Below are 22842 nucleotides of genomic sequence, written 5' to 3' on the forward strand. Positions count from 1 at the left end.
CAGTCAATACTTGACATTTTTTATTAAAAGACTTTCCATAAGTAACAAAAGTACATTCAGGGTCTCTGTTTCCAAATCGTAAAATCCTTCATACAGGTCAGTTACAGCCAGTTTGAGACATATTTTTTTGTTATAGGTGGGGGGGGGGGGAGGAAACAGAGAAAGAGAAAAATCGGAGGGGTGGTGGAAGGGGGTAAGTGAGAGAGACATGAAACTTTCGTTCTTTACGTAGCACCAGATGAGAGAAGCTTTTATTTGTCAGCATGAATCTGGCTTGTTTTATTTGATGTTTTTTGCAGGCTGTAAATCGCCTTGAGATTTTCTTTCTAGCAAACATAAATTGGTATAGAATTGAAATGATGGTGATAATAATAAAAATTAAAACAACACGGGACGGAAGAGAACCTCCGTGCTATGTTTATAATCCCCCCCCCCCACGCAAATAACTGTGGAAGTCCTGTTTTTTTCTTTTTCTTTCTTTCTATCTATCTATCTATCTATCTATCTATCTATATATATAATTTTCTGTTTTACACTTTAAAATACTCATTTAAACATCCTTAAAATATCAGTGACTTCCCCCCTTCTCTTTCCACGGTTCATTTTAAATATCATAAATCCCTGCATATTTTACAAAAACTAAACCATTCTGTATCCCATGGAGATGCAAAGAAGAGCTGATTCTTTCTACCCTTTTCCTATCTCTGTGGTTACCGCCGCGCCGTCGGCCTCTTAAACCCCGCCCTCCCGTGATGTCATACCCGATGATCTCACGACGCCACCCTCGGTCTCTTCCAGCCGGCCTGTATCTCTTCTTTCCCCCTCCTCCCCCTCCCTGCAGCTCAGGATGAGCTCATCCCTCTCTCGTCCCTCCGAGGGGGGGGGCGGGCGGCCGCGGAGCGGAAGTGACGCCATCAGGTGTCGCTCCGCTGTTGCCGTGTTTTCTTTCTAGTCGGCGCAGCCCGGTTCTTTCCCCTGCCCTTACCTCGCTCCTTCTCCCTGGCACCTGGCTCCTGTCCCGACCTTCCAGCCTTACACCCATCCATCCCGCTCTTCTTCCTCCTCCTCCCCCAGTCCCAGCCCTGCTCCGCTGGCCATGACGGCGCCCGGAGGAGCCGGCGGCGAGTTCGGCAACCCGCTGCGCAAGTTCAAGTTGGTTTTCCTGGGCGAGCAGAGCGGTGAGCGCGGGGCCCCGGGGGTTTAGGGCGGGCAGGTGGTGAGGAGAGTATCTCTGAGGGATGACCCTATGGCGATGACCCTCGGGCAGAATTTCCCTCCCCTCCTCGACATGCCGAACCCTCAAGTGCAAAGCAGGTGCCGCCGCTGTTTTGCTGTCCATTGTGCTTCGCAGAGTTACATAAGCAACAACATATGAGGTCCCACTCAGCATTTTAGATAAGAAGATCTCCTGCTTTGGGCTTTGGGTGGGCAGTAGTTGGTGAGGCTATTTGTATGTGCCTAATGTGGTTTGTCAGAAACCCTGTCAGGAAGTCATAAGCAAGCCCCACCCCACCCCGTCTTTCTGCTGTCCCCACTCCCCAAATACCGCTTTGACATTCCAGAATTTGGGTAAGAGGAGGAAACAAAAGTTTGTGACTGTATGATTCTGATACATCCTGATATTTTATATGGTGCCTTGTCGAATCGTAGGAGAAAAAGCTGCCAGGATCCCTCCTCAAGTAAAGAGCTGTGTAAGATGACAAATGCATGCATGCTCCTTAAAATACAAAACCTTTGGGTGGGAGAAATGAAGATGGCTAAGGCATCATTAGTGTAATTGAACAACTACATCTCCATCAGTGTACATAGTGTCTCTAGAGTTGCATAAACAGATGGGAGCAAGTGATACTTTGTTATGATAAATGTCCCTTGCTGTGATTCCTTCATTCATCCAAGACTTTGGAAAGGTATTGGAAGGATGAGAGAAGTGTGGCACCACAAACCTGAAATGATACCTACCATCACCACTCAGGTTGCCCAGATGAAAGTATTATAAGATGTTCTGTGAAAAAAAGAGAGAGAGAGATTTTACTCAAGCTCCCACTGCTCATTTCCATGGGATCCTAGGAATTTAGATTGGGAAGCTTTAAAATGTGTTGATCATATGGAATAGGAGTAAGTCTCATTGAGCATGATGCTACTGAATTAATGTGCATAGAAAAGCAAAAGAAACTCAAAGTGAGGTAGTTTCTAGGACATGCCAATACTCCTCCACACCTTATACCTTTTTACCATATATTTTTGAAGCTAAGATTGCTACCAATATTTTGGTCTGCTTGGTAGAAGACTTTATAATTCCCAATCCTTTTTAATGTTAAGAGCATCATCCTTGAGGATAAAAATAATTTTTACAATTATTATCATTGAAGTGACATATCACAGCAGAATTTGTCAGCATATCTATGGTAACATTTATTGTGTGAAATGGCTTTTGCTGTTCAGTTGTACAGTGTCTTGTTGGCACTTGGGCATACTAATGGCTGATAGAGTTGAGCTTATCAAATGGTGAGCTCATCACTTTCTACCTTCTCAACTGATCCAGCGAATTGATCCATCCTGTTCCAGAGGACAGCTTCTAGGACACTTACATGTGAATAATAAAGTCAAGTTCAAAGCACTTTTTCTAAGAGCATGGCTGGAAGTGTTGCACATAAATTTCTTTCCAGTACTCTGAATTACAATGTTGGCTAATGCCCAACATCCTATGTATTGAAGCGTGATATGGGAGCTAACAAAGTCATCAATGGTGAAATAAATATAGAACCTCCTAGAAACACCCCTATCTTAATGGTTTGTCTTAATGTGACAAAATTATTTGTGTTATGCCAGTTCTGTCCACTGATGGAATTTGTAATTATTCTGAAACACTGAATATATAGTCAGCGACATTTGTGGCTGTTATCATGTATATACTGTAGTAAGGTGGAGAAAAATGAAAATTATAGGAATATGTTGCTTTTATCACAACAAACATAGTTGTGCTTGCATTAGTTAAAACTGGTTCAGCTATTTTAAAGTCTTTATAAGGTTTGTTGGAAGAAATGGCGTTTAAGCCCTATGATGTAGAATTGAGGTTGGTTTGCAGGTCTCGTAATACGTGCTTGTGTATGTATGTCACCAGCCTTCTGTTGCATGCTAAGACTTGTACTATTAAATTAAAGTTTTGGATGGGAAATATGGACCCACACCTTTGCAGTATCACAGAACAATCTCGGTTTTCAATGGTTTAGGATTGGGGTTGACATTAATGTTCTAGAACTCTTATTTATTTATTTGCAAAATTTATATCCCATCAAAAGGGCTCTCAAAACTTATTTTTATAAGCTGCTGGAATATGACCTCTGTACTCAGCCTCACAGTCTTTTAAAAAATGACATACAAGGAAGAAGATATTGGAGAGAAGAAGGAAAAACAAGACCAAGCATAGTTCTTAGTTACAAGCCCAGGGGGACAAGGCCACACATTTCATCCCTCAGACAGATCATACTTATTTGATTCACATTGTGATGGATCACTATGCTTATTGTTTGCTTTCTGTATATATGTCCCACAGTGCCCAGTACACAAAGGGGCTTCTTGTGTAAATAAAATAATATGTCTGCACAACAACTTCTAAAAGCAGCAGACCCAAAAATCTCATGCTACTTTATGTAGGTTAGCTGGATTTCTAAAAGGAAGGAATAGTATAATGTGCCATGATATTCTGGAGATCTTGACTCTGTGTGTGGGCAGGTGTTTTGAGTGCCGCTCCTACACTTCATATATAAAGAGCCATTTCTCTTCTCCCCTCTTCTATAGTTGGGAAAACATCCCTGATCACCAGATTTATGTATGACAGTTTTGACAACACGTACCAGGTAAGTGGGAGCATAGTCAAGCTTCCTGCATAAGAACATTTAAAATGCACTGTTTTCATGGAGAGGTTTAGAAACTAGTGAAATTCTAGAGGTCTGGAATCTGGATATTGGTTGGACACATCTATATGCTGCCGGTAGATAAAAGAAAATGTTATTGAATAGGCTGAAGGAACATTTACAGTTTTAAAATTGAAAACAACATAAAGCAACCAAATATTATAAATAATAAGGTAAAGGTAAAGGTACCCCTGCCCGTACAGGCCAGTTGTGTCCGACTGACTCTAGGGTTGTGCGGCCATCTCCCTTAAGAGGCCGGGGGCCAGCGCTGTCCGGAGACACTTCCGGGTCACGTGTAATATATACACCTAAAAGCAGATTTAAGCCAAATAAAAACATATTGAACAGCCTAGGACCATTGTTTCTACTATATATATTGCAAATAACTTTCTCTTGCTGCCAGACTTAGCAACAGCTCTTACTGATGTGCAGACTTAGCAACAGCTCTTACTGATGTATGTCTACACACCTTGTAATAAGAAGCTTACCACTAGGTTTTATCCAGAGACAAAGTTGAACTGGCTAAAAAAAGTTTTCTCCAGAAATTCATATAATTTACAAAATGAGCATATAACAACACTAGTCCTGTGTCGGTTGCATTGGTTGCTTCTCTTTCTTTCCAGGCTCAGTTTAAAGTGATGGTTTTCGCTTTTGGAACCTTAAAAGGTCTAAGACCAGGTTATTTGTATGCCTGCCTGCACCCTCATGAGCTTGCATTGCCCTGAGATTGGCCTTGGAGACCCTGCTCTCAAACCCAACACTATTAATGTCAGATTGTTACCAGCCATAGGGCTTTTTAGTACTGGCCCCACATCTTTGGAACTCCCTGGAACAGTGTAATGCCCTATCATTTCAGGTTTCTGATAGGCATCTGGTTGGCCATCTAGTATGCTGTGCCAGATGGGCTACTGGCACAATCCAGCGGGCTACTATGTTCTTATGACTTTAAAGCAGATTTGTTCCACTTGGCTTTTTATTGATGATGGTTTTATGCTGCCTTTGACTTTTAAGAGTTGCTGCTATAGTTAACGGTTGAAACCTAACTGTGTCCATCCAGAAGCTGAATGGACTTCAGCATGTGCAAGTCCTTTCTGTCTTCCCCCTGTAGCCCCTCTGGCTGGCATCCAGATTTAGAGGGATTCAATGAGCTACTGGGTGGTGGAGAAGAAGGGTAAATCGGCTTGTGCAATATTGGATATTGCCACATAGATTTTGCGCCTCAGCTGAATTGAAGCATACAGATGCAATCCCAAAGCAAGTCTTAATTCATTTTCCATAAGGCACCATGATGTTCAGAGACTACTATCTCAGCGAGGTAAATGTATTTCATAACCTGTAATCAGGGTGATATATTAAATAATTGGGCCTCCCAACCCACTTAAAAAGCTTTGTGCACTATGGAAATTATTCTCTACAGCAATACCCCCCTTGTGCTTCAACCTCCAAAATTATTTAATTTATCTGAGTTTCCCCCTACCAGATGAACAGGGTCACAAGAGAAGAGTCCAAGAGGACCAAAACTTGTTAGATTACATTTTCTTTTTATTAAGCAACTCCAGAATTCATTTTGCACAGGAATCATTCATCCAATGTGTTCAGTATTGAGGTTACCACAGATCTGTCTTTGTATATGATTCAAGAACTTGATTTTTTGTGGACTTCCAGCAACTCTTAACTAGATGTCTGTTGTAGTTCAAAGTTACTGAGAGTTTTCTTATTTTTCCAGGCAACTATTGGAATTGATTTCCTCTCAAAGACTATGTATTTAGAAGATCGCACGGTGAGTGGGGTCGTCTGTGTGCATAACCTGGAAAAAGTATGTGATCGCTGTCCTGGCTTGTGCTGTATTTGACAGCTTTCACCTTCTAAGAATGGCCCTAAATCCCCTGGCAGCCCCTTCCAATCATGGTCTCTGGCAAAGGAGGGTAAGCCAGCTGTGGCTCTTTATTTGTGACAAACTGTACCATGCAGGAGGAAAAGCGATTTCCCCAGAGTCACGACTTTTTGTGTCTTATTGAATATGGGAGTCTTTAGTAGGCTCAGATTGCATTCCTCCATAACCTGCAAGCATTTCTCTCCCTGAATCACAAGGTTAGAATTGTGCTTTTTTAAAATGGGGGGAATGAAAGAGGAGGCCCTTTGAAATCCACATCACTGGGTAGATTGTGTACAAAATTGCAAAGGCGGATTAGTTTTGACAGAGAAAATGTGGTGCTTTTGCCTTTCAGTCCCATGGAACCAACTTTTATTGTGGCTATGGAATTTTAATCATTGGCTGCAACATCCTTGGTTCTGATACAGGAGGGAGGCCAGTCTGGCAGCTAGAGGCTCTTTTGGCAAAATTATTTCTCCTGCAATTTAAAAATGTGCAAAATGCCTTATAGTCATTTTCTTATACTTGCAATAGTCCTGTAGAGGAAATTTAGTCTCTGAGAGAGAAGCAGCCTAATGGGTACAAAACCCAAATGAGGAATTGAACCTGGATTTCTTACAGCCTAACTGAAATAAGGGTAGCATGTTGGCTCTATTTTATGACAGCAAACTGTTGAATTATCTGGCATCTCAGCCTGAACTGGCTGTGCCTCTAGTGCTACCTTGCTTCTGTCTCCTGGAGTTAAAGTAAGAATTTTCTTAGGTCATTTTCAGAGTGATAGTGTTTATATGTTGGTGCAGGGGTTTCCAAACTGGTCTATGGACCGCTAGTGGTCTACAAGCTTCATTCGAGTGGTCTGTGGCAAGTCTCTGGATTTGTGGTTGGAGATGCAAGTCAGCACATCCATCATATTAAATATTCATAATTTTTCTAAAATTCTATTGCTTCTTTTATATTTCATATTGTATTTTATTGTATTACAATTTGGATAAGAAAAAAATAAATAACAATACAGTTAGAAATTATATGGCATCTTGCACAGCAATTGCTACAACAGGCAGAATAAGAATTCAGTGGTCTGCCAAGACCCATGACAATTTCAAATGGTCTGTGAGAAAATAAAGTTTGGGAACCATTGTGTTAGGGTATGGCTATAAGCAGAAACTTAACCTTTGGTTCAAGCTAATTCTTTGTCTCAGACGGAATCCTGTCCAGCCAAACTGTGCTGTTGCTGACAATTCCTTTAACGTTTATTACTACGCTACTTAGAAATGATGGGCAGCATTGACTCTACCCTCTGGTTCCTGTGACACCACATTTGGGTAAAATGCCCTTTAACCTCTTTCTTCCTAGTGTGGACAGCAACTGTGGCTTTGGCATGACTCCTCCCTGTTATTATTCAACTCACTTGATGCACAGACAAAGTACACCTGTGGAGTAGTTGAAGGGCACACTGAGAACTCTGTTGAAGCCTTCATGCTCTGTGTGTGTCTGTTAATGAGCCCTTGACCTGTATCTTTGTTGTGGGGCTTCATAAGGGGGTATACAATTAGGCTGAGTGTCAGAAGAAATCCCATTGGGGCAGCTTGGGCCTCCACTTCTTGTACCTGCTGTATTCTTTTGCTTCCACTGTGGGTAAAAGCTGGCTGTTTTAACACATTTAAAGGGATCTGTTCAGAAGCTACAATCGCAAGGTACCCTTGGGCAAGCCCTTCTTTTTATTTTGCACTGAATTTTTTTTCATTTTACCATTTCCCCTGCCCCTTTTGTTGCTTGCATTTTTCCTCAAAGAGTTTGCATTCTTTTTTTTAAATTTCCACATAATTTTTTTGTTTTTATTTTGTATTCCACATTCCTGCTCTTTCTTCCCTTCCCCCCCTTCCCCCACATTTTCTGTTTTCCCAGATCAGGCTGCAGCTGTGGGACACAGCCGGTCAGGAAAGATTCCGCAGCCTCATTCCCAGCTACATCCGGGACTCTGCTGCGGCTGTCATTGTCTTTGATCTGACAAGTAGGTATTGTGGCTTAGGCTCTGCAAAGGCACTGTGCACAGTGGAGAAGAGAGCTTTGGTTCTGTCCTTCTCAGTAAGGTAGCAGACAGGACTAAAACCACCCAAAAGCCTGTAAGGGATCATCTAATAGAATCCGTTGTTACTAGGAAAGGCCCACCACTTTTTTTGTTTAACTGTTCCTTAGTATGTAAATTATAATTGGGCAAATATTTATATTCAGCTGATATAGATTTTGTAGCCCTACAGAATATGATACCGAAAATGAAAATTCCTGTTACAAATAACAATAAAGCTATACCGTTTTTAATAAAACAGGTTAAGTGCCTATCCCCTTAGAAAGGCAATAAATAAATAAATTTTAAAATCCCAAAATTGGCACCTGGCAATTTAGTATATTTCCACTATATAGCAATTATTATTGTTTTTATTATTTACCCATCCTTCACCAACTATTTCAGGGCAGGTTTACTACAGTCAGCATTAAAAACAGCTACCAGAAATCATAGCCACAGGGAAATGGTGTGTCCCAAAAATACCTATCTCATGTGTCAGAGGCCAGGGCAAGGAGGTGCGTCATTAGTGGATGATGAAAGTTGTATATTGAAGGTGCCAGATGCACTTCTGAGGGGAGGGAATTCCACATCCTAGGACCTGCCACAGAGAATGCCCTCTTCCACACCACCACCGCCACCTCCGACTTCTGAGGCCAATGGAACTGATCTTAATACCTTAGAGGGCCTATAGGGAAGGAGACAGTCTGTTAGATATTTGGGGTCTTCAGTTTTTTAGGGTTTTAAATGCTAATGTGGACACCTTACTTGCACTCAGAAAAGAATGGGTGACCAATGCAGCTGTTTTTAAAATTGATTATGTGAGTTCTAAAGGCAACCCCAGCCTGTAATCTAGCTGCTACATTTTGGACCAGCTGAAGTTTCTGAGGCATCTTTAAGGGCTGCCCTACATAGAGTGCATTGCAATAACCCAGCCTGGAAGCTGTTGGAGCATGGAGTACTGTAGCCGTCATCTTTATCTATAGTTTACTTGAACCTCTTAAGGGGCAATGTTAGGCCCAGTTTTGCTATCTCATATACTATAGCCCAGTCTTCCCTAACCCAATGTCCTTCTGGTGATTTTGGTTTCATTTCCCATCAGCCCAAGCCAGCATGGCAATTGACACGGGATGTTGGGAATTGTAGTTCAGCAACATCTGGAGGGCCAGAGGTTCCCCATACATGCTCTGTGCCCTTGGCCAGTAGTGCATTCCATCAAGTCACGTGTTGTATAAGGAGTATGTACTTCTGTTTGCCACAGTTTGTATGAAAGCAGCTAATCCATACCAGAGCCAGTGTGGTGTAGTGGTTAAGAGCGGTGGACTCGTAATCTGGAAAACCGGGTTCGCGTCTCCGCTCCTCCACACGCAGCTTCTGGGTGACCTTGGGCTAGTCACACTCCTCTGAAGTCTCTCAGCCCCACTCACCTCACAGAGTGTTTGTTGTGGGGGAGGAGGGGAAAGGAGATTGTTAGCTGCTTTGAGACTCCTGAAGGGGAGTGAAAGGCGGGATATCAAATCCAAACTACTACTACTACTACTACTACTACTACTACTACTACTCCTCTTCTTCTTCTTCTTCTTCTTCTTCTTCTTCTTCTTCTTCTTCTTCTTCTTCTTCTTCTTTTGATGGCCCAGCTTAGGAAGTTTATTAATCAATTATTTATTTCATAAAATTTATACACTGCTTAATTGTTTGTTTGTTTGTTAAAAAGATTCAAAGCAGTTTACAAAAAGACTTGGAGAATTGTTTGTGGTCCTTTAATCCTCTGCCACTGATAATTCCCTCCTGGAGTTTTTGAGCCATTTTTCTGCATTTACTTACTGGTTTTTTATTTTACTGTAGCATCTGTGTGCTCCATTCATCAGAAAACAATTGTATTCTGACAGTACAGTTAAAACTACAACCATAAAGGCACAGATATGTAAGATGGCTGGTAAAAGCTTTACATTAGGAACGATGGTTTCACCTTAAATAGCCACAGAACTAGTGCATATGCGGTGAGCATGTGTACTAAACAGGACCTGAGTTTGAAGAGAGTTAATACCAGTGAAAATCATTTGGAAAAAAGCCTTGAGATTTAGGAGGCCAAGTGTAGAAGCAGGACTACCTTCTTAGCCCCTACCCCCAAAGGGGTGGTGGAAAGGATTTTGCAATGCAGTACATTTCAGCACTCCTCCATGACCAACTGCACATGTGCATGGAGATGATTGTGCCCAGCCAGTTTCCCAGTGGGCCTGGAAACCTGTCACTGAAGGGGAAGTCGACTCCACATCAGCACTCCCTGTGCAGTCTGTCAAAATGGGTGTGGGGCAGGAGAGAATACATAACATTTCTGCACTTTCAGCTCAACCGCAGCTCTGTGACAGCATACAGAGCTGCAGTTTCTGTGTGTTCCAGCTCCCCTGTGGTGTCTTGTTTGCTTTGCATTGATGTGGACAGTGACAGAAAAGGCAAAAAGATGGCCATCCTTGGGAATAACTGCTAATGGGCTGAGTTGGTTGGGAAAGTGAACTTTCACTGTATGAAAGCTTTTTCTTTTTTTAAAAATAAAGGGGGGGGGGGACAATATTTGTATAGACCTCCAAAAGCAAGATTTTGAAGGATTCTCCATTGGAAGAGAATGCAATAAAAAGGTGTCTCCCTATTTTCTTTCACCTATAGAACCTGAAATCATGTTCACTTAAAGACATGTTGGCTTCCTTGAAAATGCCACACCTTTTCACCAAGTGCTCCTTGGGACTTAGGGTGGGAAGCCAACAGTAGATGGGAGGCAGGTGAGGATTGACTTGAGACCACACTGAGGCTAGTGGGACAGTGCCCCATTCACCACAGCAGACCAAACTCCATTGCACACCTGTAGGGAGATTCTTGGTTTGCGCCCATGTTCTCTGCGTTGTGTGGGAGCTCACTAAACATCTTCCTGTGCAGTGGGTTAGCAGCAGCTGTGACCATATGTGTCAGGGCCACATAGTGGCTTCCTGACTCAGTGGCCCTGCTGATTGCTGACACTTTCCTTCTCTTCAATACAACTGCATTGAGATATATGTGAAGGAAGGAGGAGAGCTATGGGTGGAGACTCCCTGTGCCGCAGACTTTGTCCCTCAGCCTAGGGCAGTGGGCAAAGGAGCCCCCCCATCAGTAGTTCATCTGCACCCTTTCTCTCCCGCTCCTCCTTGCTCTTGCTTTGTCTGTCCTTGTATTGCTACGACCACCTTAGTCTGGTGTAAACATTGCAATGATTTGCTTCATGGAGTTAGTGTACATGTTTAGGAACTTGCTTTGGTTGATGCTTGTATATTTATGCAATAAAATGCTTCAGTTAGTATGGGGAAAGTGGGATTATTTAAATAAATATATAAAATCAAGTGGCTCCTCTTGTCTCTGGTACAGTGACAACCTTTCTCCTTGAATCAGTTCCATGCAATCCATCAGAACTGTCAATGTGGGTGCAGTACCATAAACTCCATTTGTAGACTCACCTGGGTGCTTTTTTCATTCCTTGGTCTTCATTGTAGACACAGTTACAGCTCTAACCAGTCACAATTAATGTTGAGGATGGTGCTGGAAGGGGTAATCTTAGTCATGATATCTCTTTGGATGCAATCCAAAGCTGAAATTTATTCTTTTTGCCCCAATAGCTAGTTCCAGTTTCTGCTTTACATAGCTCCCAAGAGGAAGGGCTGGTATGTTATGTGTTGTTGTTACTGTTTTAAATAAAGATTTTGTTAATTAAATGTGTATCCCGACTTTCCTCCATGAATCTTTAAGAGACATTGCCTGTCCTGAAGGCATCTCCCATCTCCATTGGGCTCCTCAGGGAATTGTGCTATGCTGATAGTTGTGAGATTCTTGGTATGACTGGCAATGCTTCCATTTAATTTAGCTCTGTTGCTATTTGCCTCCCTTAGGAAGTGTCTTCCTTTCCTTGCTGGTGTTGTAAGGAACCAGATGACTGCATTGTGCAGTTTGTACCTTACCCCATTCACACACTTAATGGAAAGTTGAACCCAGAATTGAGAATGTCAGTTTCTCCAAATGTAGCTATGCTGTAGTTCTCAGCAGAACTACAGATCTTGCAGAACTTGCCCAGATGTATTGGCTTTCATAGAGTAAGATATATAGGAAGTCTCACTCGCATACCCTGTTCACTAGTATTTAGAGGTCATAAGAGTCTACTGAACTGGAAGAAATGAGTCCACTTTGTGCCTCTGGTATTGTTAGCTGTCTCGGTTGGTAGAATCATTTGATGAGTATTTGTCCTATTTGCAGAAGCAGGTGTTAGGTCTTGGGTAGTTTGCTGTGTTTTCCTTCCATCTTAAGCACTGCATTTTCTACTGGGTTGTCTGTGCATTTGGAGATCTATTGCAATTCTATAAAATTCATTTTCTAACTGCCTTTTCTCTAAAGGACAATTTCTTCCTCTTCTGTCTTTTTTCCCTCTGTCCCCTCCCTGGGCTGGTACCAGCAGGTCCGACTTCAGCTTTGGGACACAGCAGGCCAGGAGCGGTTCCGTAGCCTCATTCCCAGCTACATCCGTGACTCAACTATTGCAGTGGTAGTCTATGACATTACAAGTGAGTGAGAGATTGGTTTCACGGTGTATGGAAGCAGTCCTCTCAGAGAGGGGTCAGAGCACAGAACCCCGAGTCATGGCTGCCCAAAGATAAAGCAACTGGGCTCGTTGTATGTCATGCTGGTCCATGGGGTATGCAAGTACCTTACCTTTGCAGAAGAGCCTTTACAGTTTTTTTCCTTTTTAAAGTTTTTAATTAAGCCTTCCCCCCACACCCACAGATCTGAATTCCTTCCAGCAAACCTCCAAATGGATTGATGATGTGCGAACAGAAAGAGGAAGTGATGTCATCATTATGCTGGTGGGGAATAAAACTGACCTTGCAGACAAGAGGTAATTTGGGGAGTTGGGAGTCAGGTTCCTTTGTTTTCGTATATGCTTGAAAGCTTCCTAGCTGGCTTTTGGAAGGAACAAGCAAAGGAAAATCTCTCCTTTTTTTTTTTTTTGGTGAAGAAACGGGATTAAATGCATCCAAAAAAAGCATGTAAGGCTGGTAGAATTGTGGCTTTAATTGAGATGGCACCAACATCTTGCTTCTTTAGATATTTTAAATTGTAACCATTCTCTGGAAGCAACACATCTTCCTTGAGAGAGATTTGTTTTGAGGCTTCTTATCATTGACCAATAAATACAGTGGCATTCTGCTAAGCCTTTAGACGCTGCTTTGCCAACCCCACGCCTCTGTGACTTCTTTATGAGAAATTTGGGTGCCGCCTTGACCAGCTAGGGACCTAGTACACATAGGACAAAACTCATAACTTCCTCTGGAGCAAAAATCTGAATGGCTTTAGCATAACCTGGAAATAAGGCAGCAGGTAAAATTACAGTTCTTCCTTTGATCATTGATCTAAGTGGGGTTAGTTCTTGAAGGCACAGTTACATGGCAGAAATAATTTGTAACATACCACTAAATACAATGCAACTCATAATTCAATCAGTTAACTGAGGGCTCCTTTTTGGGGGGAAGGTGTGGGATATAGATTTAATAACTAAGATAAATACTTAACATAGGACATCTTTCCTGCCAGTACTTCCCATACGGTGCCTAATCAGATGTATGAATTTGAGTTTTCCAAACTCATCATTCGCAGCTTTTCAGTTGCAGATCTTGACTAGCATCAGCTGAGTCCCCAGCTATGGACAGCTAGCAAATACAGGTAACTCACAACTTACGCGCATTAAACTTGTGCACATTCAGCTTTATGTGCTTGGCAAATATATATCCATATTTATACACATATATAAAAGGGGGTGGGCAGCAGGGAGGAAAAGCTTTGGCAATCCCACCTGCCATTGCACTCACCTTGAGAGAGATTTCAGAGGTGCAGGGAGAGAGTGTTCTGACTGTACAGTACTCGATTTTGGCTTTATGTGCTGTCCCTGGAATGTAACCCCATAAGTTGAGAGTCGCCTGTATTGCAACACCTATTAGGATAGACAAAATGGTCAGGGAGCTTTTACACCTCTACCATTTTCCTAGGAATGTCTCCTGTCTAGTTTAATTTCCACTGCTATCATCTCTGCACATTCATGCAGTATATGTTGAGCTCCATAGATTTAAGAAAGCAGTTTTTAAAGTACTGTCCATGTCCCCTTGAATTAACCATTTATAGGATCTGTGCTGCTTAGTTGCAAGCAATCATAATTCATTTGACAATTACACTTGTTCAAACAGATGTTACTACAGCCATTTTAGCATGCAAAATGCTCTATTAATATAAAGGGAAAGCAACTTATTCCTACGATAATGTGAATTATAAATAAATTCTTGGGGGGGACATTCACATCTGCGGTTTCTTTGTTCAGCTTTTTCCTACATCTGTAAGTATTTTCTGTATTAAAGGTAAAGGATAAATTGGGCAGATAAAAAGCAAGCTGCAGCCTTGTTTGCTCCCTCCTTCCACTTAGCATTCAACTTTGTTTTTAATTTCCCCTTTAATGAAACACAAATGTTTTTTCCAGTGCCTAACCACCAAGCAATGGTTAGTCCTTCCTTTCCAAACCAGAATTTGAAACCCACTTTAAACCATGATTTTCTATTTGGAATGGAAATACAAACAATATTTCCCCCATTTAGACATCCTTACAAAACCTGGTTTATGTTACACAAGACATTGAAATTGTAGCTTTAAAGGGAGGGAAGTATAAGGCTAGTTTTGGATCCCCCATGGGCATCAAAACACCAATTCCGCTCTGTTTTGGATTGTGTGAAATGAGCCTAAGAGACTATAATAATCAAAGAAAGTCTTAGGTGAAAATGAAGACTTCTCTCATGCAACCTATGGAGGCATGCAACCTGTCCTTATTGTTTTATTTTGTGGGGGCTGTGTGCTTCTTCCTTGCTGGCTTTTCTGTTGCTGGCCAATCTTTTGAAGCTTCATTTGTTTTTGTTTGTTTGTTTATTGCTACCAATTCCCTTTTTAGTTTTTGCTTCCTTTTGGATTTTTCTCCCCCTTTCCTGTGACATTTTTTTCATTTCTGTAGAAGAGGGCGTGCAAGAGGCCTAAGAACTGAGTAGGATGTATATTGAAACCAGGGATAAAGCAGGATTTTATATAAAACCAGGTATGTACAGGGTGTTAGAGATTATTAATTCCCACGCAGCAGTGGCATAGCTTTCTATGTGACATGTGACCCACCTAACCAAACTAAGCCAACTAACCATGTTTGTGGCTTTCCTGTTTTGACTTACATTTTGTGTTTTGTAATCATATGCAGGTAGAGCAAAAAATGGGTTTAGCCAGCCCACCATGCATAGCTATGGGGCTGTACTTGGTTTGGTGAGATGTAGAAATGCCTCCAAAAAGGTTTCTATTACTTTTTTCCTCTAAGGTTCTATAAATGCAACAGGCATTAAAGCTCTCCGATTCTAGCATTGCTTGTTTTCCTGCTTTTGCTTGTTGTGATTTGTGAGCACCCAGTTTCTAACTTTTCATGGTCGCTCAAAAGCTTGAGTTGATGAAGGTGGCAGTTCAGAGATTCAGGAGTCCTCTTGTAGTGTTGATAAGACAGGGAGGGATCCTTGACAACTGAATCTCCCCTCAAATGCCTTACCTTTCTTTCTCTCTTGTCTGCATTATTATTTCCAGGCAAATTACTACAGAAGAAGGCGAACAGAGAGCCAAAGAACTGAGTGTGATGTTCATTGAGACCAGCGCAAAGACTGGCTATAATGTGAAACAGGTAACTTGGTGCTGTTCCCGGGAAGGAGTGCTGCCATTTTTAGCACCAAAATTCATATTGGGATTTTGGGATTTCTCTTGCTTGAGGGAATTTAGATCTCTCCCCACCAATTCTGAGTGTGCCCTGCTTGGTGGTGATGTATTGGAATGGATTAACTTCTCCTTCCCTTTGATTCCATAGCTTCCATGATCAAAATATTTTTTAAAGACCAGTGTGCTGCTTCCATCCTGACTTCACTGCTTTTCATACTAATTATTGCAGTATTCACATGTCTCTATCCCTTAAGCTTGTCCCAGTGCTCCCCCTAATGCATTTTTTTAGTTACCACATTTTCTTGCACCTTCTCTTTGTGTTGCCTTCCAGCTCTTCCGCCGTGTGGCTGCTGCCTTACCTGGGATGGACAGCACTCCAGAGAAAAGCAAAGATGACAGTATCCTTGCTCAGCTTCTCAGTAGCTTCATCCCATACTGCAGTCTTTCAGTATAGGCCTGGGGAAGCCTAAGACAGTTTCTTTTTAGGGCGGCTCTTTGCAAAGCATTGACAAGAGCTTATTTTATTGTGTGCCAGTGGTGCAGGAGTGGAGAACCTCAGCCCCAGGGGCCAAAAGTGGCTATCTGGGGCCCCTCTCTGACCCCCTAGACCACACCCATCACTGCTCCACTTTGCCCACCAAGTTTCTCCACCCCCAGCTTGAAATCTAATGCTGCCCTCTTGCTTGCTAGAGAGTGGAGGGAGGGGATGTGAGGATATATGGAAAATAGTTACTGTACAAAGGTAAAGCAATGTTTGTTGGTCCACCCATTTCCTCCTCTGAATTGCCAGCCACTAGCATATGGCCCTCAGAAGGTGCCTGGAAGGGGTGGCAGAGGTGTGTGTGGTCCCAGGCACTTCTGGAATGTGTCCCCAACCCTTTTCCACTGAGGTGATGCAACCCTTGGTCAGAGACAAGTTCCCCTGTCCCTGCTTTATTGGCAGCGAGGAGAAGCGAATGCTTCTGGAATACAAGGGGTGGGAAGCAAAGGCAAGGGCAGGTCCCCTTAACTTCCTGGATCTGCTTTGCTAGACCCAAGTGTCGCATTTTTGCACTTTTCTCTGTGTTCTTTACCACACCTTGTTTTACATAGTGGGTGTTCTTTTTCCCCCTTAACCTGCTACCTCCAGTGATTGACATCAAACTAGAGAAACCTCCTGAGCAGCCAGTAACAGAGAGCGGCTGCTCCTGCTAAAGGATCTGTTGCGTTGCAACCTCTTCCCAACTGCCCAGCCCCATCTCGCCGAAGAACATCACTTTTCATTGACTAGAGAAACTTCGACTTTCTGAGGGCTGAAACCTCAGTCTAATAAACTATCGAGCCCCCTGCCCTGTGGACGGCCCCGGCTGCTCCCTCCTACTGCATGGTGTGAACCCTCAAGTGTGTCCTGTCCCATGTTGGTTGTTGCACTTTGAGTGCCCTGGCACTCATCTTCTAGGTTTCCTGTCTTGGGCGTGTTCACCTTTCTGTGTCGTCCTATGAATGCAAAGGGGCAGAGCTTTTCTCAATTTAGGAAAGCATGGATAAACCTACAGCAAAGGACCTAGTGGGGCTGGGTCACCCCTTACTTACTTCCTGTTGCTTTTTATCCATCCCCTTTCCAGAGGTTGCTCCTTCAGTTTGCCTGCTGTTGCAGCATATATATGAGGATGGGGGAAGCAACGGGTGTACTCCACTGCTGACTTCCTGTAGGTTAGCCATAGCTACCCACTTAATTCCCCATTTGATCTTTGTTCCTCCATTCCCTGAGAGGTAGTAAAGGGCAGGGGAGAAGGTAGCTCAGAATATGGCATTAGATATTTCTACTTCCAAGTTGTCGTTTATCTTTACATAGTGGCTAGGTATTTTTAATTGCAGATTGGCTTACCCTTTTTTCTCTCAAGCATGTGGTGCTCACTTAAATATGGATAGGGAGGATTGGCAGAACCAGACTGAATATGCAGAGCCTTATGTGGGAAGTCTGGCTGCAGCAAAGTGATGGACTGGGGATTTATTCTCAAGGACTAAACAAGGTTTGTTTCTAGGTGAGCTGTAAACTCTACAGTTGCTACCTAGATTAAAACAGGGATTTGCAGACTAGACTTGGCCCAATGCTGCTATTTCTATAAATGTATGTGTCATTTTAAATATGCAAAGTACTTTACAGTTACCTTTTATGCTTCATGGCTCTATTGCTATTTTTTACAGATGACTATTGGCAGTACACTCTCCCTTCAGGTGAGACAGTGCCTAGCTATGAGAAAGACCCTTATCTGAATTTATTTTATTTTATTTCACTGGGCCGGTGTAGCATTTAAAGCCTAAATGTAAGTGGCATAGCACTTCTCCTTGAATTGGTCCAATTTTGGTCTAATTCTGCCTCCCCCCCCCCAAAAAAATCTTGCTATTGACCAGTTTTCAAACTCCACACATATTAGGGCTGTTCCATTTTTACTTAATTCACAGTGCAATAGCCTTTAAATCTTTTTTTATGCTTGGCTTGCTCTGCACAAGAGGCACCTGTGCATCATACTTTTTCAGAGGATAAAAACTTTTGAACTATAGACCTTTGAACTTACGATTTATCACAAATGCCGCCCCTTTTATTGGGTGGAAGCCACCCTCACATGCAGACCTGGGAGACTGGTTGCAGTAAATGACATTAATTGGGTAATTGTTTCTGATGGTACTTTGGACCATTTTGTTTTGGTTTGAGGTTTTGTCCAAATAATAATCCCCAGATCATGGTACCCTCCAGATATGGGGCTTGCAACTCTATTGTTCCTGGCCATTGGCTGATGGGAGTTGAACAAAATCTGGAGGGTACCATGCTCACTACCCTTGCCCTAGTCATATGCTTACTCCAATAGTTCTTCCTGCCAGGCTTGTGTACGCAAGTGATATGGGTCCTTTTTGCTGGAGTTGCTTCTGAACATAACCTGTGAACACTTCCATAAACCAAGTTTATATTCTTACAAATGAGTGAGGGGTGGTAAAGAGCAAGAGCAGCATATATTCCATCCCTATTTTGCTTTGCTCCCTCCCTCCACGTTCCTAGCTTAACTGAGTTGCCAGCCCTGTTTTCAGCAGAGCCTTCTGTCCTTGTAAGCTGAGTGAAATTCAACCGGTACAGCATTATCCCTTCAGATAATGCTGCATAATGGAAAATCTTTATCTGTTGAATTTTAAAGGTTTTTATTAAAGTGTTTTGTTGCAACAGCAAAAGTACCTGTCAAGTTCTACATAAATTGCTCCCCACAAAACGGAGAATACCCTTAATTTCCACTATCACTTGGGTGGGGCAGGGGGTTGGATGTGTTTAATAATTTCTCCTAAACATGACTCCTTGGGCAGGGACACCCACTTGCCCTCACATAACAAAAGAAAACCCAGGTTTTCCACAAGTATACAGTCTTGTTTCTCCCCTGTAGTTTATTTTCACTGTGCTGTGCTGCCATGATGATGGTAGTTACCTTTTCTGAGTATTCATAGTACTTAAGTCTGGTTTTCATGCTTTGCAGTCTGATGTACATGGTGGAATGCAAGTTTGCATGTGCATCTTAACAGCCCAGGTTGCATTATACACCTAATAAAAAGTGCAGGTTCCCAGGCAGAAGATCCCAGCCACTAGGTTGCTCCTCTAGCCCTGCTGTCCACTGCATTGCTTTGAGCTAAGCCGTAATTTGGCTTAATGTTAACATCTGAAACTAGGCTTGTGGTTTATCTCTCACAGACGATCTACAGGTGGAAAAACCATTGTCTGGACAAAATAAACCAGTGGCCTGGGCTTGGATATAACACAAAGCCAAACCATGGCTTCATAGAATTGTAGGGTTGGAAGGGACCATGGGGGTCATCTAGCCTAACCCCCCGCAATACAGGAATCTTTTGCCCAAAGTGGGGCTTGGACCCATGATCCTGAACCCTGAGATTAAGAGTCTCATTCTGTATCAACTGAGCTATCCCAGCAGCAAGATTGGAGAAGGAGCAAAGTGGCTATGAATCCACACATTTGCTCATTTGACTACAGCAGAGGTTGGCTTCCTGTTATATGCGAACTTGGTCATTGTCTGCATCAGTCAAATGTATATTGCCCAGTTTCTGCAATCTACCATCTCCTTATCGACATAGAAGGATTGTGGGTATTGGGCCTCTGTATGCATCATAATGGACACATGGCTCCTTGCCCCATCTTGCATATGAAATTTAGAGCTTGATGAGCATATGACATCGCCCTTTGGCCTTGAAGCTAAGGACTCAGCTTGCTAAAGTCTTGATTTATTTGTGGAAGAAAATCAGCACTTACTGCATCTTGAAAGCTTGGAATGGCTAAGTGCATTTAATTTATCTGTCAGGCTTTTTTGTGAAACTTAACAGTCCTCATCTCAATCTTATCTGTGACTGGCCACTGAAAGCAAACCTTCTCAGAATCTGCTACTTCTATGATGCTTTGGGTTTCCTCATCATTCTCTTATACCCTTTTAGCTGAGTGCAGGAACCTCTTGCACAGATTCCACCCCCCCCCTCCTGCTCCTCAGTAGTCTCTTCAGCAGAATAGATAAGCCCGCAACTTTGGCCCCATCAGTTCTGAAAGCAAATGGCACTATAGAGGCCTCTACTCATCCTGTGTATATATACTCCCTGTTGCGTGGAAATTGCTGATGTCCTGTCAGTGTGACTTGTTTCTCCCTCTGCAGTTAAACTGGTGCCACTCTTCCTTTCTCACTGGCAGCCCAGTCCTGTCACTGCTGTTGTTGTGTTCTCTCAAGACACACTAGAAACCTGTGTATTTTCCAGAGAATAGGGATTTTAAAACAAAATACTTAAATGTTTTGTGGGGAGGGATGGGGTTGGTTGGGCAGGCGGGGGGGGGGGGACACACACAAGGTGAACAGCATAGTTCATTTTCTGACTGCCTTCTCTGTGGATGTGTATAATATTTGAGTGTCTGTCTCTGGCTCTGCTGTCTTCTAGCTGTTAGCCAAGCAAGTGACTCTAAAAATATGAATACTGACTGTCAGACTACAGCTGTGTATCACACTAAATAAAGTTAATTTCACCACAGTCGTGTCATTGTGATGTTGTTTTTTAAGGAAAGACTGGGCAGCTGCTCTAACCTCTTTATCCACAAACCTTCCATATGAAGTTTTGCATAGGGCTTAAGTACTCTCTAGGTGCTTTTATTTGGCTCTCCCCACCTCCCAAACTGCCCTTATACTTTGAAGGCTTGACATGCAGGGCTAACAACCTAGCTGGTAAATTTTTGGTATGTGTGAACAATTGACTTTTATGGATCACGAAAATCTGTACCCATCACAAAATTCTGCTCTTGTACCATAAACCCACCCTTTGTCTGTTTCCCCACCTCCCCACCCAAAATATATTGGCTGTTTAAAAGCAAGTGCCTGCATTGGTGCACTCAAAACTACTGTTTCATACTTCTGAAGAGTCTTGAGACCAGATTCCAGCTGCTGTGACTATAGAGCTGTCCCTCTAGTATGCTGGGAAAGAGAAACTGGTGGGGCAGGACAGTTACAGATATCTGTTGCGAAGCCTGGTTCTCTATCCAGGCTTAACAGCATCCCACTAATTCAGGAATGGGCAACTGTTTTCAATCAAAGGACCATGTTGTTGTTGTTGTTGTTGTTGTTGTTGTTGTTGTTGTTGTTGTTGTTGTTGTTACCCTGCCCATCTGGCTGGGTTTCCCTGGCCAATGTGAGCAGCTCGCAACAGAATATTAAAAACACGATACACCATCAAGCATTAAAAACTTCCCTCAACAGGACAACCTTCAAATGTCTTCTAAAAGTCAGGTGGTGGTTTATTTCCTTGACATCTGATGGTAGGGCACCACTAACAAGACCCTCTGCCTGGTTCCCTGTAACTTGGCTTCTCACAGTGAGGGAACCACCAGAAGGCCCTCGGCACTGGACCTCAGTGTCTGGGCTGAACAATGGGGTGGAGATGCTCCTTTTAGGTGTATGGGGCCGAGGCCATTTAGCGATTTAAAGGTCAGCACCAACACTTTGAATTGTGCTCGAAAACATACTGGGAGCCAATGTAGGTCTTTCAAGACCGGTGTTACATGGTCTCAGTGGCCACTCCCAGTCATCAGTTTAGCTGCCACATTCTAGATTAGTTGTTTCCACGTCACCTTCAAGTGCATTGTAGCAGTCCAAGCAGGATATAACTGGAACATATGCCATTGGCGAGACAGTCCACGGGCAGGTAGGGTCTCAGCCTGTGTACCAGATGGAGCTGGAAGACAGCCGCCCTGGACACAGAATTGACCCGGACACTCATCTGGGAAGCCACATTGCCGGTGATGTGCAGGGCAGGGCAAAAGTGGGCGGGGCAGCAAATGCAAGTTTTACCTGTGTACAGTGAGCTTTCTGCATGCATTCACACACCTCTCATTCCTCCATCCAGACAAGCAGAAGTTATTGGGAGTTCAAACCAGGACACATCCAACCCAGCAAGAACACTTAGAATGCCAAGCCAAGTCAGTGAGGGACATGCCCAGGTGAGAGTTATGAGGGCCACAGAACAGCCTGCGTAACAGCTACACTTGACCCCTGGGCCTGAGGTTTCCCAACCCTTCACTGATCCATCATATTTCTGACACCTAGTCTGGACAGGGAGATTTAGATAGCAGATATTTCTCAACACAGCCCAAAGGATCAGTGCTTGGAGGCACTTTTCAGAAACTAACACCTCTCTTTGTCCTTAATGCACAGATAGGTACTTCTTGGTCCTCCACCTAAGCAGAGTCTGTAACCTCATTTATTCCAAAAGATTACTTTGTGGGGGTTTTTGTTTTTATTTTGACAACTGTTTAAAAGGGGAGGGGCTCTCTAAATAAACAGTTTGATGTGTGGGTTTGCACTTTCACAGGAGATAATTCATAGCTCTGCAAGAGTGACTGGTTTAACCTGCCCCTCTTTTGCTATTTTTTAATAGAGCTTTAAGCCAGGGAGATTGTGTGAGGATTGCAGAAAAAGTGGCATTCCCCTGTTTACATTCATTCCCCTTTAGTCTGGAAGGTTGCTTTGGGCAACTGGGGAAACCAACTTGTAGCTTTCCAATCATTCTTATCACCCAAGCCTTGCCTTGGAGGTTTTGTTTTCTTTTTCTTTTTCCTGTTGGGTAAGTGCAATTAAAACATAAAAGTGGAGCTTTTTCTGTTGCACTGCCTTTTAGCTTCAAACTTAAAACATTTGTTT

The 22842-nt window shown here is 42.9% G+C and overlaps 1 protein-coding gene across 5 annotated transcripts; it reads left to right on the top strand.

Annotated features, from left to right (window-relative positions):
• Window positions 1-793: 793 nt before the first annotated feature.
• LOC308579179 (ras-related protein Rab-6B-like) lies at window positions 794-20683 on the top strand. Of its 5 annotated transcripts, none has more exons than XM_081179987.1 (9): window positions 796-1178; window positions 3799-3857; window positions 5641-5694; window positions 11491-11535; window positions 12318-12426; window positions 12647-12758; window positions 15515-15608; window positions 15972-16038; window positions 16770-20683. In XM_081179987.1, the coding sequence occupies exons 1-9, from the start codon at window positions 1097-1099 to the stop codon at window positions 16832-16834; spliced, it is 687 nt and encodes a 228-aa protein (XP_081036113.1). In that variant the 5' UTR covers window positions 796-1096; the 3' UTR covers window positions 16835-20683. The 5 variants fall into 5 exon arrangements, with proteins under 5 accessions (XP_081036117.1, XP_081036113.1, XP_081036114.1 ...); XM_081179988.1 differs by having other exon boundaries at window positions 12321-12426; XM_081179991.1 differs by lacking the exons at window positions 11491-11535; window positions 12318-12426 and adding an exon at window positions 7693-7798 and having other exon boundaries at window positions 794-1178.
• The last annotated feature ends 2159 nt before the right edge of the window (window positions 20684-22842 follow it).

The sequence above is a fragment of the Podarcis bocagei genome (assembly GCF_964188305.1).
Source record: "Podarcis bocagei genome assembly, chromosome: Z".
Taxonomy (NCBI): Eukaryota; Metazoa; Chordata; class Lepidosauria; order Squamata; family Lacertidae; genus Podarcis; species Podarcis bocagei.

Excerpts from the sequence above, each read along its gene's own strand:
- LOC308579179 (XM_081179987.1), top strand. The coding sequence starts at position 1,097 with ATGACGGCGCCCGGAGGAGCCGGCGGCGAGTTCGGCAACCCGCTGCGC. Across the intron at positions 11,536-12,317 it reads GCTCCCAAGAGGAAGGGCTG|CAGGTCCGACTTCAGCTTTG; the intron begins GTATGTTATGTG and ends GGCTGGTACCAG. Across the intron at positions 15,609-15,971 it reads CTGGCTATAATGTGAAACAG|CTCTTCCGCCGTGTGGCTGC; the intron begins GTAACTTGGTGC and ends GTTGCCTTCCAG.